Source organism: Benincasa hispida, chromosome 8 (assembly GCF_027475165.1).
Source record: "Benincasa hispida cultivar pf3 chromosome 8, pf3_genome.v1.1, whole genome shotgun sequence".
Classification (NCBI taxonomy): Eukaryota; Viridiplantae; Streptophyta; class Magnoliopsida; order Cucurbitales; family Cucurbitaceae; genus Benincasa; species Benincasa hispida.
Genome location: NC_143485.1, coordinates 35592479 through 35613298, shown reverse-complemented (window position 1 = coordinate 35613298; position 20820 = coordinate 35592479). Strand labels below are relative to the sequence as shown.

General features: G+C 29.0%; 1 protein-coding gene across 4 annotated transcripts; it reads left to right on the top strand.

The window, feature by feature from the left end:
• Window positions 1–9921: 9921 nt before the first annotated feature.
• Window positions 9922–14328, top strand: LOC120083522 (agamous-like MADS-box protein MADS2). Of its 4 annotated transcripts, XM_039039297.2 has the most exons (9): window positions 9922–9985; window positions 10081–10355; window positions 11481–11559; window positions 11875–11939; window positions 12624–12723; window positions 12852–12893; window positions 13243–13284; window positions 13727–13884; window positions 13993–14328. In XM_039039297.2, the coding sequence occupies exons 2-9, from the start codon at window positions 10171–10173 to the stop codon at window positions 14081–14083; spliced, it is 762 nt and encodes a 253-aa protein (XP_038895225.1). In that variant the 5' UTR covers window positions 9922–9985; window positions 10081–10170; the 3' UTR covers window positions 14084–14328. The 4 variants fall into 4 exon arrangements, with proteins under 4 accessions (XP_038895225.1, XP_038895226.1, XP_038895228.1 ...); XM_039039298.2 differs by lacking the exon at window positions 9922–9985 and having other exon boundaries at window positions 10003–10355; window positions 11878–11939; XM_039039300.2 differs by lacking the exon at window positions 9922–9985 and having other exon boundaries at window positions 10031–10355; window positions 11462–11559; window positions 11878–11939.
• The last annotated feature ends 6492 nt before the right edge of the window (window positions 14329–20820 follow it).

Sequence of the window (20820 nt, the reverse complement as noted above, 5' to 3'; positions counted from 1 at the left end):
TGGTCTGATGAATGTTAAAACTCAAGGAGGATATGAATATTTCATTAACTTTATAGATAATTATTCAAGATATGGTTATATTTACCTAATGCATCATAAGTCTGAAGCACTTGAAAAGTTCAAGAAATATAAGGCAGAGGTTGAGAACCAATTAGGTAAAAATATTAAAATACTTTGATCTGATCGAGGAGGTGAGTATATGGATTTACAATTCCAAAACTATCTAGTAGAACATGGAATTCAATCCCAACTTACTACACCTGGTATACCACAACAAAACGGTGTAGCAGAAAGGAGAAATAGAACCCTGTTAGACATGGTTCGTTCAATGATGAGTTATGCCCAGTTACCTCAATCCTTTTGAGGATATGCCGTATGGACAATAGTGTATATTTTTTACATGGTTCCCACAAAAAGTATTTCAAAAAAATCTTACGAGTTATGGAGAGGACATAAAGATAGCTTACGTCACTTCAAGATTTGGGGATGCCCAGCATATGTGTTAGTGCAAAATCCAAAGAAATTGGAACGTCGTTCAAAAGTATGCCTATTCATAGGATACCCCAAAGAAACAAAAGGTGGTCTGTTTTATGATCCTCAAGATGACAAAGTACTTGTATCGACAAATGCTAAATTCTTAGAGGAATACCACATAAGAAATCATCAACCTCACAGGAAACTAATATTAAATTAAATGTCCAGAGAATCTATAAATACGTTAACAAAAGTTGTTGATCAAGCTGGTCCTTCAACAAAAGTTGTTCAAACTGGTCCATCACATCCTTGTCATGAATTAAGAATGCCTCGGCATAGTGGGAGGGTTATTCAACAGCTTGACCTATACATGGGTTTAACAAAAACTTAAGTCGTCATACTAGATGATGGCTTAGAGGATCCATTGACATTTAAACAGGCAATGGAATATGTAGATGGACACCAATGGATAAAGGCCATGGATCTTGATATAGATTCAATGTACTTCAATTCTGTCTGGGAACTTGTAGATCCACCTGATATGATAAAACCTATTAAATATAAATGGATCTACAAGAGAAAACGAGATCAAACTAGTAAGGTATAGACCTACAAAGCCAGACTTGTGGCAAAAGGTTTTACCCAAAGAGAGGAGATAGACTATGAAGAAACTTTCTTTCCTGTTGCCATGATTAAATCTATAAGAATACTTTTATCCATTGCTGCTTTTTATGATTATGAAATATGACAAATGGGTGTCAAGACAACCTTTTTGAATGGTCATCTTGAAGAAAGTATTTATATGTCTCAACCAGAAGTGTTAACTGAACGGGGACAAGAGCAAAAATTTTGCAAGCTTAAATGATCCATTTATGGACTAAAATAAGTATCTTGGTCCTGGAATATAAGATTTGACACTGCGATCAAATCTTAGACTTTGAACAGAATGTTGATGAAAATAGTCAACAAAACTGTAGTTTTTTTGGTACTTTATGTTGATGATATCCTGCTCATTGGGAATGAGGTAGGCTTCCTTGTTGACGTAAAGAGATGGTTAGCATCGAAATTTCAAAATTTAGGAGATGTACAGTATGTTCTTGGAATCCAAATAGTTTGGAGTCACAAGAATAAAATGCTAACGCTATCTCAAACATCTTATATTGATAAAATGTTGTCGCGATATAACATGCAAATTTTAAAACAGGTTTATTGCCTTTTAGACATGGAATTCATTTGTCTAAGGAACAATGTCCTAAGACATCTGAAGAAATTGAGAATATGAAAAGAATTTCTTATGCATTAACAGTCGGGAGTTTAATGTACACTATGTTGTGCATATGTCTGGACATATGCTTTGCAGTCAGAATAGTCAACAGGTTCCTATCCAACCCTGGATATAGTCATTGGACTACCGTTAAAAACACCCTCAAGTATCTTTGAAGAATTAGGGACTATATGCTCGTGTATGGCTCTAAGGATTTGATCCTTACTAAATATACTGAATCTGACTTTTAGACTGATGTAGATTCAAGGAAATCTACTTCGGGATTAGTATTCACTCTAAATAGAGAAGCTATAGTATGAAGATGCATTAAACAAGGTTGTAGTGCTGACTCCACCATGGAAGCTAAATACGTAGTTGCGTGTGGAGCAGCTAAAGAAGCAGTTTGACTCATAAAGTTCTTGACCGATTTGGAAGTGGTTCCAAATATGCATCTGCCAATTACCCTGCATTGTGATAACAATGGAGCAATTGCCAACTCAAAAGAACTAAGAAGCCATAAAAGAGTAAAGCACATCGAACGTAAGTACCATATCATCAGGGAGATAAAACACAGAGGAGACGTGACTGTCACACAAATAGCCTCAGAAGATAACCTGGCTAACCCGTTTACTAAGGCCTTTACAGCTAGAGTGTTCGAGGGTCACCTAATGGGACTTGGACTACGAGATACATAAATTTAGGGCAAATAGGAGAAATACTGGATATCTGATGTCCTAGTTTATTGTATTTATTATTCTTTCATACTCAACGGTTTTTATATTTGTATATATGTAGTTCCACTGAAGTTTTAGTCCAAGTGGGAGTTTGTTGGGTTGTATGTCCTTAAACTTGCAGTTTGTAACAATAAACATATTCTATATGAAATAAAGGATCTTCTTGAAGTTTATTTAATAAATATGTAAATTGCACTTTTAAAGGCTTAATTCTAATAAACTAAGATCCATGGCTATTACATGAGTACCTGGACTTTATATGGAGACATAAAGATGGATCAAGTTCGAGTACATAGCTAAATTGTCTATAATATACAAATAAGGTTGGGTACCTTAATTTAATAATACTATAGGATGCAACCCACTTTTTATTTAGCATAAACGATATGATCCTAAATTGTTCATGTGGAGACATGAAGTGGGAGCATCCTAGCCAGCCAGCAGTTGCCGGACGGGACTTCCTTGCCTTCAGCCTAGCCGCCTTGTCTTATCCTACCCTTTCGGACAAAGAGTTTGTATAAGACCGAACTAAGAAACAAGCTAATCTTACTTTATAACATTGTTTATTGTTTAAGACTGACTATTTCAAATCAATGACCTAGGTAACTGGACCTTAATCCCGAGCTAACTATGAACTCCTGTTTATTCGGGATTATTCTTAGATTTTTATAGATGAGGGTTGGCTCTACAGTGCCGGCTCAATAAACCTCTCATTTCAAGAGTAAGACCGAGTAGATAACTGGAGACTTAGGGTGCAAGATGGATTTCACTCCTACTGCTTTTAGGTTTAGTAGAGAGGTTGTTCCCTTATGTGCCGACTCTAATTCTTGAACAAGGATGTACACCTTCTCATTGACTCAATAGAGACTCAATTTGGTGATTGGATCATAAACCAATTATTCATTAGAGGATCGGTGGGATTTAAGGAGCTAGATGTAATCTCGAGGGTAAAACAGCATTTGACCCAGCTGTTATTACAAATAACCTGTGAAGGGTTAACTTACTAATTATGGTTATATCGAGTGCACACAATTATATCTACAGTGAGGGGAGTGCAACTATTGGGCTTTAGTGGAGTGATCCGATAGTTAACGAATGGTTATTAGTTCGGTTTAAAGCGTTTAACCAATTAATCTCGGATCGTTAGAGCCCATGATCTGTAGGTCCATTAGGTCCCCTATATTAGGGCCCCCTACTAGCTCATAAATAGATTAAATCTTAGAATAAATTGATGAGTTAATTTGAAATGTTCAAATTCAAATTTAAGGGATTAGTAATTGTATGCGATATAATTACAGGTTTAATAATTGAATTAAACGAAATTGGAGAATTGAATAATATTTAAATTTGATTCAAATATTAATTACATGAATAGGGTTTCATGGTTGTAGAATTGATATTTGATTAATTTAATATTTGATATTAAATTAAAAAGAATTAATTGAATTGTTTAATTGATTATTGAATTAATTTTAGTAAAATTAATGAATTTTCAGACTGATTAAGGAATTAATATTGAAATTTGGTTTTTATTTTGAAAATAATTCCAAAATTAAATAGAAATTGGATTTTTGGAAAAAAAAAATCGATTAAAGTGGGATTTTCCCACTTGCATAAACATTCACAATTCCACTTCAATTCTTGAAGTAGAAGGTGTCTACTTCATGTTATTTTGGAATTGTATGCTAGAGAGATAAAAGTTGAATACTTCAGCTGAGTTAATTGCAATTTTTTTTTTTAGATTCAAGGTTGAAGAAAAGTTTTTCATTGCATGCTCTCAAAATCAACTTTTCTTCTCCATAATACTCCATCAATTCAGCTCATTTTGATTCCCACAAATCAATCTAAGATCTAAGAGAATAGTAGGAAAGATCAAGTGGTGTTTTACATCCATTTGGATTGAAGATTGTTGTTGAATTCGTGGATTGAAGAGCTTCTACAAAGGTATTTTATGAAACCCTCTTTTTTCTTATGAGCATATTGTTTTAATTGCTAAAACTGATGAATTAAAGTGCTTATTGATCCTGATTTCTTCCGCTAATTGTATGTTAACTTCATCAAATCGCTTATGAACAACAGTTCATAATATACTCAAAATTGAAATTAAGTCACCTAGGTCATCCTATTGAAATAGGAACCAAACTAGTCAACGGTGTTACTATTGGGGTTGATGCCCTAAATCTCGTGGGTCTTGTACTTTGTAATTGTGATGTAAAAACAATTAAATTATTTAATAAAATATGAGATGTTTAATTGATATTTAGTAGCATTAAAACTACAAACCAATAAATTAACGTCCAAAGTTATCATTTGTTCCTTAAACATGTATGTAGAGATCTACAGGTGGATCATGTTTAAGTGATAATCTAAATGGTCTGTAGTAGATGGATGAGACTAGATACCTTATCCTGATGACACTACGAATACGACCCGCTTGGTAGGTGTTATAATTGTTGTTAAGTGCTACAAATGATCTTATCCTGATCATTCATGTGGAGACATGTGAGCGGGGGTGTTCTATGCAAAAGAGTTTGTATAAGACCGGACCACGAAATGACTAGTTTCGTTATATAACATCGTTCATAATAGAGATTTACATTTCATCAGGATGACCATAAGTGACATGAAGGCAGTTATTTAATTTGTATGGGTGAGAGTAGCTAGATTGCCGACTTAATAGGCCCACCATTTTAGGGATTCGTCTAATTGGGGAGCTAGGAACACAACTATAGAAGAGGGAATTCACTCCTTCCCCAATGTCAGGGTAAGTAGATAAATTGCTCCCTTAAGAGCTGATTACTAGACTTAAACAATGTGACGTTACACTCTCTCTTGGCCAGAGAGGGGTTTGGTCATAGTTGGACTATGACTTATTGTTCATTAGAGGGATCAATGATACTTAAGGAGTTAGATGTAACTACAAGAGTAAAATGAAAATTTTGGCCTACATGTACTTACGAGCAATTTGTGAAAGGTCATCGCACTATTGATTGGTTATATCCAATGGACACAAAAATATATCTGTAGTGCAAAGAATGCAGCTGTAGGTTTTTAGTGGAGTACCCGACAATTAATGGATGTTGAATAATTTAATTAAAGAAGTTTAATTAATTATTCAAGTACCATTGGAGCTTCAATCTACAGGTCCATGAGGTCCCTTTGTAGTTCAATAGGGATTTAATGAGAATCAATTTTGGATTAATTTAATTGTTCAAATTAAATGAGGAAATTAATTATATATGATATAATTAATTTAATTTAATTATATGTGATATAATTAATATAATATATTTTATACATTATAATATAAAGTTTATTTGAGAGGAAATAAATATTTGAATATAATTCAAATATTAATTATGTGAATTGGATTCATATAATAAATTTCGTATAAATGAGATTTATATTAAATACCATGCATTAATGAGAGAATGAAAACTATAGGTTATATTGTATTTGAAACAATATTAAACTATAAGTTATGTGTTATATTTGATATAACATATAGTTTAATATATATTATATGATAAGGTAGTTATCATATAAATATATTAAACTTTTTGTTAAAATAATTTTATTAAATTATTTTTATATTAATTTTTTAAAATTAATATGGGAGGGAGTTGTAACTTGCTCCCCTTCTTTTCTCTCCTAATCGTTCGTGATAGTGGGGTTGAGATGTGGGTGATTTTTTGCTTCTTCTTCACAAAGAATTTACATAAGCTTTTGGCATCTTTGAATTCTCTCTAAACTCTCACAGTAAAAAAAATTTTCCAAACTCTCTTCTCTTAATTTCCTCTCCCTCTCTTCCAAAACTAAGAGCCTGCTCAACTCCTTGGAGATTCTCATCCCAGAAGAGAATACATAAGGCTCCAATTAGTGGTTGCCAATTTGGACCGTTCGCGTTCTGTACATGACCTTTCTAGAGAAGAGGATCACATGAAGAAAAGTTCTTCAAGGGTAAGGTTCTCTAATCCTTAATTCATCTTTTTATTTTTAATTAATGTATGCTGTAATTTTGTGTTTACTACATAATCATATTCTATATTTTTCGTTTTTGTGAGAAACCAAAAATTGGGACGATCCACGTTTCCATTCAGGACCTTTACAGGTTCCTTCAGTTACATCTAGTGGTTAATATTTCGTGATCCAGTCTTATACAAACTTTTTGCATAGGATACCTCCACTAACGTGTCATCTATACGAACGTTTGTATAGAATACAAAGTGGGTCGCCTCCATAGTGTTACCAAGATAAGGTACCCAACCTTATCTCTCTACTATAGACCCTTTAGGCTAAATCTTGCATATTGATCCTCGTATGTCTCCACATACAGTTCAAGACTCATAAGGCAGCTTTGGATGTTAGTTTATTGGATTTAGAGTTATTAAGACAAATTAGACAACAATACAAACGATAACATTTATTGATTAAACATCTATAACTCTTTATTGGTGTCGATCAATTAATAACATTTACTATCTACGAGTTTTAGGGCACAAAACCCAACATTGGGCATATTTCAAATTTTATCCCCAAAATTTAGGAAAAATTCAAATTTCATCCCCAAATTTGATATATCAGATAAAGCCAAAATCAAGAATAAATTACTTAGTTTCAGCCTTATTTCAAATTAAAATTTGGCCACATTCCAAGTTTTATCCCAAATTCAAATTAGATTCTTATTCTTAAATCAAATTAAATTAATAATAAAATCTTAAATTTATCTCATACTAAAATTTGGCCATATTTCAAATTTTAAAATTTAAATTCTTGATATTTATTTCCAAAGTAAATTAAATTGGGGATAACATTTGAAATATATTTCAAATTTTGTGCTAAATTCAAATTTTTGATCTTTTATCTCCAAATTAAATTAAATTGGGGATAAATTTTAAAATTTATCCCAAATTAAAATTTGGCCATATTCCAAGTTTTATCCCAAATTCTAGTCAAACTTATACTAAATTCATAGGTTGACTAACACATCAAATGATGTTTTAATCAAGAGCAAATAACTTATATTTTTTATTCTAACTTCATTTTTTTCGAGATTCATTCACCCACATATGTGCGTAAATCTTGAAAAGGAGTATTGTTGAAGGAGAAATTTTGAACCAATCACAAATTGCTACCTCATTCACTAAGACGAAATTCCAAATCATCAAATTTGGGCCAATTAGAAGTTGACATGTGTCCCAAATTGAAGTTGAAGACAAATTTCGATGAGCCCACATGTTTTCATCCCAAGCATTGGATTGAACAAAATTAATTTGGCCAATTTTGATATTATAATTTGGGTTATGGTCCAGTTAAGTCCAAAAATGGGCTTAATTTAGTGCAAATGCCAAAGTAGGCCCAGGTTTAGTTAATTAGGTCCAAAGGCCAGACCCATGGACCAACCAAGTCTAAGCTACAAGGCTCACTAGAGAACCCTATAAATAGAAGAGATCTTCATTTATGGGAGTTGTAATTCTAAACTCCAGAGCCTAGAAAGAATTCTCTACAGATTCCCTGAGCTCCGCTTCCATAAGTCAAGCATACAGATTCAAATCACATCACATCAAATCAACATCACAATCAAGTTCAACTCCACAAAATACATTTCTCTAGAATCCTCGTGTGGACACTTGTATTTCCATATTTTCTTTAAATGGTTTTCATCTTTGTTAATCAAGCATTGGAATTCTTAGCCAAATTTTGAAAACAAAAACAAGTTTTTTAAAAGATTTTTTTTTTATAGTTTTTATATATAGATTTTTTTTTCTTCTGAAATTTGACTAAAATTCAGATATTTACTTTAAAAAATATGAAAATCATTAAAAAAAAAAAAAAGTGAGAAAACAAGCCTATATTTTCAAAAATAGACAAATCTAAATTAAATCGTTACCAAACAAGACCTTACTTATTTTATAAGTTGACAACATTTTTTTCAAATTTGAGGTTATGTTCTTTTCTAAAAGTATAATAATCTTCTTATGGACTTTGCTTAATCCAAAATTCACTGTATTTCAATTTAAACCGACTAAAGTATATACCTTCGATTAAGAGGTGATTTGAAAAGTTGAAATGATCAACCTACCTAGGTGGGATCGGATTCAAAAGAATGATAAAAAATAACAAAATAAAAAGTTGGAGCAATAGTAGAAATTCGATGAATGGTGTGATTCTCTTCCTTATCATGTTGTGATGAGCCTTTACACCAAGTTGGCTCATAAGTCAAAAAGTTTGATGTAAATTTGGTGCAAACTATAGAAGCATTGCCGTTTTTGTCGGATCCATTTGATTCATTTTTTATGGAATAATCTTTGAAAATATCCTCTCCAAATATTTTATCAAAATAATAATAAAAAAATTAAATCTTACAATAAAAATATAGCACTTCTTTTTCTTTTTTCATCCAAACCTTTTATTATTATTATTATTATTATTATTATTATTAAAAAGCCCTAGAAGCAAAATCCAAACCCTTTTACCCAAAGAAAAAATTATGCATGAGTTACGGAGAGATTGACACGTGCAAATTCTAAACGTGAATAACTTTTTTAAGATTAATATTAACGACCATCAGACATTGACATGTAACTCAGACAGTGTACAGTTATTTCAATACACACCAATACCCTAGAGGCTAGAAACCATCACCAACAAAATCAAATCCATAATTTTTTCTTTAAAAAAAAATCTCTTAAATATTAATCAATATATTTGGATTATCATCTGGGCATGAATACTAATAATAAGAATTTTTAATAAATTTTTGAGTAAATTGTAAAAACCATCTCTGAAATATGGTGGTAGTTACAATTACACTCTTAAATTTTTAATTATAAAAATTGAGTTTTTAAACTCATAAAAGTGTTAAAGTTTAACCCGAAAACTTATAATTTTGGTAAAAATTAGACCTTTAATTGATAAAAATTGAATCCTCAAATTAGTTTTTTTTAAGGTCTAATTTTAACACTTTTATAAGTGAGGGCTCAACTTTTACAATTAAAGTTTGAAGGTATAATTGCAACTACGGTCATATTTCAAGGGTGATTTTTGCAATTTGCCCTAAATTTGTTTAGGGTATATTGCAAATACCGCCCTTGAATTATGGTGATAGTTGCAATCATACCCTCCATTTCTCAATAGTAAAAATTGAGTCCTCAAACTTATACGAATTTCAAAATTAGACTCTCAAACTTACATAATCGTAGAAATTGTAACAATTGTATAAATTAGAGGGTTCAATTTTTATCATTCGGTGGTTCAATTTCAACAACTATCGTAAATTTGAAAATCCAATTTTAACACTTGATGAAGTTTGAGTGTGTAATTGCAACTAAAATCTCGTTGCAATTTGTCCATTTCTTTTGTTTGTGGAGAAAGATATTTTATCGATAGATCCGTAAAATCAAAATATAGACAAGAGGTTGGGTATAGTTTAGGTGTGTGTGTATTAAATGGAGACACAGTTGAAAACCTGGGCCAAAACCTGAAACAAAGGGTAGAGAGTGGCAAAATAAAGGTACAAAAAGTTATAATGTTTCCGAGTTGAGGGTTTAATGAGTGTTCTCTCTTTTTTTCTTTTCTCGTGTAATCGTTTTCCTTTGATGTTTTTAGGACGAAAATTCAGACCCATTTGAGAAGGGTTGGTCAGTTTCTTTGCCAAGACTAGAAAGAAAGAAAGAAAGAAAGATAATAATAATAATAATGGGAAGAGGAAGAGTTGAATTGAAGAGAATTGAAAACAAAATTAACAGGCAAGTCACTTTTGCCAAGAGAAGAAATGGTTTGCTTAAGAAAGCTTATGAACTCTCAGTTCTTTGTGATGCTGAACTTGCTCTCATCATCTTCTCTAATCGTGGCAAGCTCTTTGAGTTTTGTAGTGGCTCTAGGTATAGTTTTTTCTTCTTTCATCTCTCTATATCTATATCTATGTACTGTTGTGTTACGTTTTATTAATTGTTAGTACATCTTTAATTGAGATCTTGAGAAAGATCTATGTTTTTTCCTTGAAAAACAAGATTTCATAAAAACCCTAATCATAGCTCAACTATAGATCTAAGTCGTCTAACTTCTTAAACTTTTTGAAAAGAAATCAACCATTTTTTTTATGTATATATCAAGTACTTGATTTTGTGGGGGAGGAAAGAAGGAAATTTAAGAGTGATGAATTATTTTTATTTTTTATTTTTCCTTCAAGACAGCCAAATCTAAGGTAACTAATTAGAAGATGATTTAATTGGTGTCAAATAATTGAGTTAATAATTATAAGGTTTTTGGTTTTAAGGGTTGATAATTTTTGGGATGTGAGTTTATATTTATGTTTATAAGTATTTTAGAATCTAATCTATGTAGAGATATATGATGGGGTTTAGGTTTTGTACTTGGAAGTGATTTGAAGACATGAAATTAAAAGTGATTGTTTACTGTTGTGATTTTTGTGGCAGATCAGACATGATGTTTGAGCTGAGAGATAAAATAATTATTCCAACAAAAAGAAAAAAAGACAATTTCTAATTTTGATGTTATTGTTCTTTGTTCTAACGAATTTTGTAGTAATTAATAATTATCTTCACCTTATGTTCTCTCTTTCTTTCTTTACCCTTTTGTGTTTTTTTTTTCAAAATTTTCAACTTTATTATGATAGGGTTTTGTCATATTATTTATATATTTGAAGAAGAGTATATCTTTTTGCCTGTTGTGTAATTTGTTTGATCTTCAAGTTTCTCATTTTGGAGTACTTTTAAAGTTGGATAAAAGAGATGTGTGTTGTTATGTTTTTATATATTGGCCATGCATATAAGTTTCCTTATATTATTATATTTGGGTTATTATTATTACATTAGAGAGACCATCAAATTGTTAGAGAAGTTGTTGGTTAAATGTAAAAGAAAATTAAAGTTCTAATTTTGTTTAGTTATATATGTGTTAAATTTAATGGTTATGAGAGAGATAGTCATACAGGGAATCATTTATCCTAATCACTTTAATCTTTTAGTTTGTTTGTTTGTGTTAAGCATGACCAAGACGCTCGAGAAATATCGAAGATGTAGTTATGGTATATTGGATGCTGCCCATCAAGTAAATGAGAATCATGTAAGTGTATAGCTTCCATGTAATCTAATTTTCTTCGACGTTGAATTTTGCTTCAATAATAATGTATTTTTTTAATTAATTTGGAGATATATCGAAATCTTAATCACTACTAAACTCTTAAGGTCTTTCGAACATATCATAGGACAAACAATATATAATTCTTGGCCATGATTGCAACCATATAAAATCATAGAATTTTTGTTTTGGTACAATGGTATTTTGAGAATTCAAACTACAAACTTCTTCATTAATTAATTCTTCCGCTAATTTTGCTATATTATTTTTTTTATTAATTTTTTTTATGTCTCCCATCAGCAGCCAAGCTTTGATGATTATTTGAACCTAAAAGCCACAGTTGAATTCATGCAGCAATCTCAAAGGTATATATATTATATTTATTTTCACATTTTTCCAATGATAAGAAAAGAAAAAAAAAATGTGCCCATTGCCCTAATTGTAATTCAACATATATTTACTGGATTAGAATTTGAACCTCTAATAACTAGTTAAGTTATGTTGAGATTAACTAATTATAAAAATTTTTGCTAAAAATAATCGTAGGTGATCAATTGTATCTTTTTGACCTACTATTAAAAAATGTTTAGCTATTTATTTATTGTCAAAAGAGATTTAATATCTCTCTCTAAATTCCTCTATTTGATTGTCAAAAACATAATGGTAGTAATCATAAGGAGATACCTATTAATCACTTGGTCGATGTAGGTATTATATTTATATAATTAATAAAGAAGATTTTCAAAAATAGAAAAATAAATGAAATTATTTATATAAAATAACAAAATTTTAATCTCCTTTGATAGAATTGATAAAAGTCTATCAGTGTCTATCTATCAGTAATAGTCGCTGATAGAAGTTTATCAGTATCTATCAGCAATTTTTTTACTATTTTTATAAATAGTTTGACATCTTGTTATATGTGAATATGTCCCAATTGATAACGTTTATATGGAACTAATAATTAAAATTCTTTGAAAATAGAGTAAAGTAAGAATTGATTTGAATGTTGGTTTATTAAGTTTCAATTTGAATAATGTGTTACATAGAAACCTTTTGGGAGAAGATTTAGGTCCATTGAATACTAAGGAACTTGAGCAACTTGAACATCAATTGGAGACATCCTTGGAGCGCATTAGATCCACAAAGGTACTTCAAAAATAATATAAAACATATATATTAATTAGTACAAAAAAAAAAACCTTGGACTTTAGCTGTTTTGTCTCTTGTTCCTTATAAATTACACAATTTATATTATATTATTGTCCCTTAAACAGACACAAAGCCTACTTGACCAGCTTGCAGAACTTCAACACAAGGTATATATATTTATGTCTGTTATATTATATGATGCCTTTTTTTTAATTACTTTATTAAGAAATAACCTTATTTATCGAAAAACTACTTAAAAATATTTTCAAAGATAACAAAAATGTAACTATATATTAGTGATGTTTATAATGTCTATTACTGATAGACGTCAAACGATAACATTTCGCTATATTTAAAAATATTTTTAACAGTTTTCTATATTTAAAAACAACTCTATATATATTTCTTCTCATATTACAAATTTATAATAAGTCTCTTCACTTGCATGATATTAACAAGATAGTATATATTGATGAGATTGGAAGTTTTATATATTAAATACTTGTGTGCATGCAGGAACATATGCTTGTTGAAGATAATCGAGGTTTAAGAAAAAAGGTAAAAATAAATAAAAATAAATGTTTCTAAAGTATAAAGTTATTACAAATATGTTTGTAATTACATTGGAATTAAATGGGATAAGTTTCTTTTCTCAAACATATTTGTTGCATTCTGGGTTATAATTTATCTTTGTGCATCTCATGAAGTTGTCTAACCACAATTTGTCAAATTACAAACTTTTCTTTCTGAAAAAAAATATTAAATTTTTTTTTGTTGGGTTCTTGAAGTAGGTTGCAAAAGGATAAGTGCAGCCTAAGATGCACCAAAATTAATTTTTTGACAAAATTATAAGTTTAGTTAAGTTTGTGTATTAGTAAGCTATTGAACTATACATATTCAACACAAAATTGAAAGTTTAGAAACTTATCGAATATTTTTACAAAGTTTATAACTAAACTTTAAATTATATGTTTTTGGATGGATGAAATTGTGATTGCAGCTGGAAGAAAGCAGTGCACAACTAGCGGCAGCGGCCGCCGCATGGGGCTGGGAAGGCGCCGCCGGAGGCCACAGCATGGAGCATCCCAGCCGTGTTGCTTCACAATCAGACGCCTTCTTCCACCCCATAATTCAACCCACTCCCACTTTACAAATGGGGTATTTATATAAATATAAATATAAATATATATATAGCATTTTTAATACTTCATTTAATTGACAATTTCTAATAAAGTTTTTTTTTTTTTTTTTTTAATGTTTATTTAGGTACAATTCTGTTGGGTCAATGGGGTTGAATAATGTTGGACCTCCATCTCAAAATGCCAATAACGCATATCACTTTGGCTGGATGATTTAAGGCTAAACTCAAAATAATCATAGTCTCCTATCAAAAAAATAAAAAAATAAAAAAAATGAAACTCTTATATATAGCTTTCGAATAATTTCGGTTAATTAATTTAGTCCCGTGCGCGATCCCGATTGAGACGATAACCTAGTATATGAATTTGAAGCTTGGTCTGTATTTGAGCTATCAATTGCTCATTACTTATATTCTATAACTTTGTTCTCTAATGTAGCTGCCTTTTTTTAGTGTTGTACTCACATATATATGCAACTTGTAATTATCAACTCTCAAAATATATGTTTACTTATATTTCTTTTTCATCGGAAGAAGAGTTATTTTCAAATAAAGGAAAATGAACCAACTTATTTATAAATATAACAAAATATTACTGTTTATCGATGATATACCACGATAGATCGTAATAAGTTTCTATCACTGAGTGATAGAAGTTGATAGACTTAGTGATAAAAGTCTATCGCGGTCTATCATAGTGACATTTTGCTATACTTGAAAATATTTTCAAATAATTTTACCATTTAAAATAATTAACTTTAAAAGAATTTTATTGTTTTTGCATTTTTTCCCTTTAAAATCCATAAAGAAATCCAGAATATAAATAATGGTTAATTTTTTTTATTATTATTATTGTTTTTATTCATTTTTTATTACTTGCTGATATTTATTATATAATAATTTTGCCGGTATAGTTTATAATTAGCTTATCAATTTACCTATGTGTTGAATTTAAATTAATCTTCACTGTTTTTCACAACTAAAACTTTACGAATTTGAAAATATTAAATGATTGCTACAATGAAAATATAAGGTCCAAAAGTGCTTTTTTACCCAAAAAAAAAAAAAAAGGTAAATTTTCAAAAAAAAAAATGAAAAATGAAAATAAAATGGTTGTGGAAGAGAATTTAAAACTTGAGCCCATACTGTAAATTTGGGCCAAAAATTGAGCCCCATCATCAATCAATTTGGGCTTCCAACACAAATTTTTTTAATATATATATATAGTACCAAAAGCCATAGTTTATTTATGGGTTGACAAGAGAAACAACAAATTTTAAAGTTCTTTTTGAAAAAATGGCAAAAATATTTCAAAATTATAAAAATAGTAAAATGAATTTAAATAATAGAAAATATTAATTAGTAAATGACAAAACTATCCTAAAATAATAAGATTAATTAAGTATAAACGAGGATGCAAAGATATACCAACACAAATACAATAAATACACTCACATTCTAGAACTACAAATACACCATATCTAAACATTTCAGAAGAAAAAATTAAAAATCATACAATATGGTCCTTAATGCTTCCAACTGTCTATAGAATGTATGTATGCTAGGGAAGATGACGACCAGGCGGTGGGGGTCATTAGAAACTTATGGATGTCTACCACGATGGACTTTCTCTGAGGTAAGAAAGAGCAAAGTTAATTGTATCAGTGAAGTTGTTGGAAAGTGAGTATTTGAAGGAATTGCAACTTCAGGATGATGTAACTATTGGAAATATGATTGCGTTTGACATCAAACCAGTTATAGGGAGTTTCATCATCATTCATTCCATGTGACCATTTTGCTCTTAGGATCTTGAAAGCCAACTTTAAACACTAATAATCCTAGAACGTCATTGTTGAAAACGATGTTCAAAATAGAAATAAAAGCAAGAAACATGTGTGTGAGTGAAAAAGATAGATGATGGAATTCAAGAAAGAGTTGCTTAATCAACGACATGAGATTGAGAAGGAGAAAAAAAGATTTTGGGGGTGCCTAAGTGAAAAGATGAAAAATATGAGATTTAGGGTTTTTTGTTATCTTATTTTAATAATAATGAAGAAGATGATGATGATATCAATACATATATATATATATATATATATATATATATATATATATATCACATGTTTCAAACATTTAAAGTTTAATTTTCATTTATATATTTTTTTTAAGTACAACAAGCCATTTTTACGTGTTTCTATATGAAAAATCGAAAAGATCGAAACTATGAAGAAAAACAAGATCTATTTAATTTGATAGCAATATGAATAAAATAATGAAAAAGTATTTAGATATAATTTAATTGTAACAAACATTTAAACAAATCGAAAGTTAGTTGGATAGAATCAAATTCGATAATAAAAGATAAATTCAAATATAAATTGGAGAGAAAAATCAGGAAGTTTTTTGTTTATTGTGATTAATTTGATAAGTACGTGGATAAAATCTAATTTGATAGTAAATTATAAATTCAAATATAGTTGGGGGAGAAAAATTAGGATGGGAGTTCGTTTATTTATAATTATTCTTAACTCCATTTTCATTTAAGCTTCAACAATTATACCGTATTTATAACTCCATCAATTACAAAACCTAAGAAATAAGCCTAACTCCTTGTAGAAGCATAAAAAAACAGCAAGATTGCAAAATTTAATACTTATTTGTTTGTAAAAAAAGGCAAATTAATGGTATAATAATATAATAAGATGATAATGAATAAAGGATGATTAAAAAATACAAAAAAATGATCAAATTTAAATGAATTATATAGTTCGTTAGATGACAATATGGATAAGATATTAAGTAAAATCCTAATCATGATAAAATAATTTAATCCAAATTTAAAATAATAAAAAAGGAATAAAATAATGAAAAATTTAAAGATATATTATAAATTAAAATCATAATGGTGATAAACAAATTAAAGATTGATTAGTTCCGAATATTGAAAATAAGGAAGAGATTGGTTTGTGAGTTATCAAAATCTAACTTGAATATTAAAAATAAATTCAAATTCCAAAAGAACACGACAATTATGGAATGACGCCCATTTTCAAATTTGAAATTGGATATGTTAGATTATAATATAATTAATTTGGTTATTAATCAAGCTCTACACTTAATTAAGCCTTCAACTTACATTGGATTTATATCTTGGTTATTAATAAAACTCTACACTTACACTGTGTTTAATATTCTATACATATGAGCCAACTAAGAAAAAAAATCAAGTATTATCAAAATATCATTAAAATGTTAGCTAAAATAGCGACTAAATATGACATAGGTATAATTGAATCCAATAACATATACAAAACAATTTAAACCTTAAAAAATATGGAAAAATATTTGATTAATTTATTTAGAATATGTATAAAATAATGAAAAACAATTCAAACCTTTGAATAAATAAATAAAATTTGATAATATATGCATATTTAAAATATAAATTTGGTAGAAAATTCTAGATATTTAATTCAAGTGAGATTAATTTGAAAAGTGGTTAAACATAATCTAAATTAATAATAAAACATCAACTACGTTAGTAAAATCAAGAAGGGCGATTATTTTGAGGAAGATGATTATTTTTAGTTTTTCAAATCAATCAAATAAAGGAAAAGTGGAGAACAAAAGCATCGACAATTACTATGTATATAAAACTTCGTCATTGTTTATGATTCTACAGTTACCATGTATTTGTAGTTTCATCAATAACAAAAATTACGAACTAGATAAGGATAAAACTAGAATTTGAAAATTTGTAACCATGTACATGTCATCTGGATTACAAAATCTTATTATTTGTTGATTTTGCCATTTTTTAAAACTAAATCCTAAAATGAGTCGAACAAAGGTTTTAATTTCCGAAGCTAAGGTTTCATGGGAAGACACGTGGCAAGAAATTAACATTATCTAAAGTTAAAATCTTTATGTCAAATAAGGAATCATACATTTTTTTTTCCTTTTTAAATAATTCATGAATTGACCCCATGCTGATAGACCTAGGAATCATCTTAACCTTTTTTTTTTTTTTTTTTTTTTTTCAAAAAAAAAAAAAAAAAAACAGAGAGAGAGATTCTAGAACATGGATATTTCAAAACATTGTCACTGTTGTTGATATATAAATTTTGGATATTATTCCATGGAACTGATAATATAAATATTATAAGACTAAGGAGCAAAACTCACAAACGGAAGAAATTCAAATTCTAGGTGTTAATATGTTGCCACGTCATAATACAAAAAACTTGTATTCTAAGACTATTTTGAATAAATTAAATTAATGATGGAGTTCAAAGTTTATTAGTAATTTTCATATTTTAATTAATAAGTTTGAAATTTGTTTCAAAATAATTTTTGTAGGCTTTGTTGTTAAATTCATGAATGAAAAAGTTTGTATTTGTTTATATAAACCAATCTAAATCTAAATATATATGTATATAAGTAAAGATACATGATACATCTATAAATCAGGCATGTTATGATCATCTTCTTCCTTTTATCCACTAACCCTGACCTAAAATTTACTTTTGAGTGTTCACTTACGTAGACACAAACTTTTCGGTCCATGAATTTAACAACAAAAGCTTTCAACAAACTTCAAAAGTTTAAATGAAACTTTTCAAAGTTTGATATATATATATATAGAGAGAGAGAGAGAGATGATAGTGTATGAGTCAGTAGGTATAGCAGAATATTTTAACTAGGTTAACACGTTGGTAGCATTCTCATCATTTAGAAATAGAATTAAAACTAACCTTATATAATTCGGAGGTACTTTAAAATTAAACCTAGAATTTATGTCCTTTTAACCATATCTATATGTTTTGAAGTTCGTATAGTTTTTTTTTTCTTAACTTTATCAACAACAAACTAACTACAAACAAGATTCTCATTAGGTATAGAAGACTCCCAATCAAGGAAATAAGATTCCCAACAGACCTCTCTAACAACCTCCACCGAGTTAGAGCCTTAGGATGATCAAAACGAATGACTACGTCTCACGTGAGAGAACATGGACTACAAAATTACACGTAAGTTTACATCTTGGAGTTCATATAGTATTGAAATAATTGTGTATATATTTCTTGAATGGGAAAGAAAGATTATTAGGGTAGAAAGAAATGAAGAGAAGTAAGAGGTAGAGAAAGCACACGTTTTGGGGAATATATATAAATGTTAAAGAAAAGAAAGAGTGTGTTTGATAACCACATTAGGGCAAACAAATGGTCAAAGATGGGGTTGAAAAGACAGCCCAATTTTGCTTCCATTATCTGCAATTTCAATTTCTTCACTCTTTTCTTTCATTTCCCATCCTTATCTTTGAAAAAACTAACCCTTGTAGGAAAGTTGCCTCTTTCACATACCCAACAATACCTTCTTCAAGTAAATATGACTCTTTATCTTTTTTTCTTGCTACCTATTGCATCAAACTCTAGTAATCTGTGGATTCCATTACTTTCTTTTAGGGTTTTGAGAGTACGCACAACTCTGTCGGTTCGTGTAGAAAAAAAGGGTTAGATTACAAGTCTAGTCTTGGGTGCAATCATATCAGTACTAATGCACTAGATCCCATTAGAACTCCGCAATTAAATGTGTTTGGGCAAGAATAATACTAAATTGGATAACAACTTGGAAAGTCCCTGTGTTGCACCCCTTTAAAAAAAAATAAGTTTAGTCTTTGAACTTTTATGTTTATGTCTTGCTAATAGGGTTCCTAAACTTTTAATTTTGTGTTGGGTAAGTTCGTGAGGTTTTATAAGAATGTTAAATAATTTCATGTGAACTTTTAATTTTGTATCTAGCTAACAAATCTATTACAAAATAATAATAATAATAATTTTGTGTATAATATAGATCATTACATTTGCTAACCATTTGACATTTTATTTTTATTTTGGTTTTTGAAAATTGTGTTTGTTTTTCTCTCCCAATTTCTTTATAATAGTTTTTGTCTTTTTCAAGAAAACACATGAATTAATCATAAGCTAAAATCCAAAAACAAAAATAAGTTTTTGAAAACCGTGTTCATTAGTTTTCAAAGCTATGTTTGAATTTGAAAATACATGTATAAATATTCAAAAAGCTAACAGAGAAATTCACAGGTGAAGTTATTATATATTTATAAATTTAATTTAAAAAAAATAAAATTAAATAGTTATCAAATATTAGATATAAATTTTCAATTTTGTATCTGATTGATTTATAAATTTTTTTTTAAAAATATGTTGAATAGGTCACCTATTAGACACAAAATTAAAAATCCAAAAACAATTTATTAGATGCAAAATCAAAAGTTTTATACACTTATTAGACAAGTTTAAAAACTTATTATTAGAAACTTTTAAACATTCGATGACATATATCTGGCACAAACATAAAAGTTTAAAGACCAAACTTGTAATTTAACAATCCTAAAAAATATTTTAGGATGTTTTTTTTCATCTTTTTTAGTTTTCGAGGGTGGAGTTTGATTTAGGAAGTCGAAAATATGCATATATATTTGTGTAGTCCAAGTAGTTGTTCAATAAAAATTTGCTAGATAACAATTTTTAGAATAAATTATTATTATTATTATTTAAAAGGGTAGTATGTGGTTAGTTATAGGGTGTACCTAAATATAGAATTTTCCCTTCATTTTAATGTATTTTTGCTAAAAAAATGTTGAAGAGATCAAGGTGTTTGCATGCCATGTGGCCAACTTGATGCCCTTTTTCTCTTTTGGAATTCTCTGGGTAAAAACCCTAAATTGTGTCAATGCCTTCAAAATTAACTTCATTTATTGAATTTAACGAAAACTAAACTGAGTATTAATTATTAGGAAATTCAAACAAAATAACCAATGTTTTCAATTTTTAATATTTTATATTTTTGGAGTTGTATCAATAATCACATTTTTTTTTCTATGGAGTAGAAAATCGAACATTTAACGTTAAGGTCAATATTATAAATTTTATGTC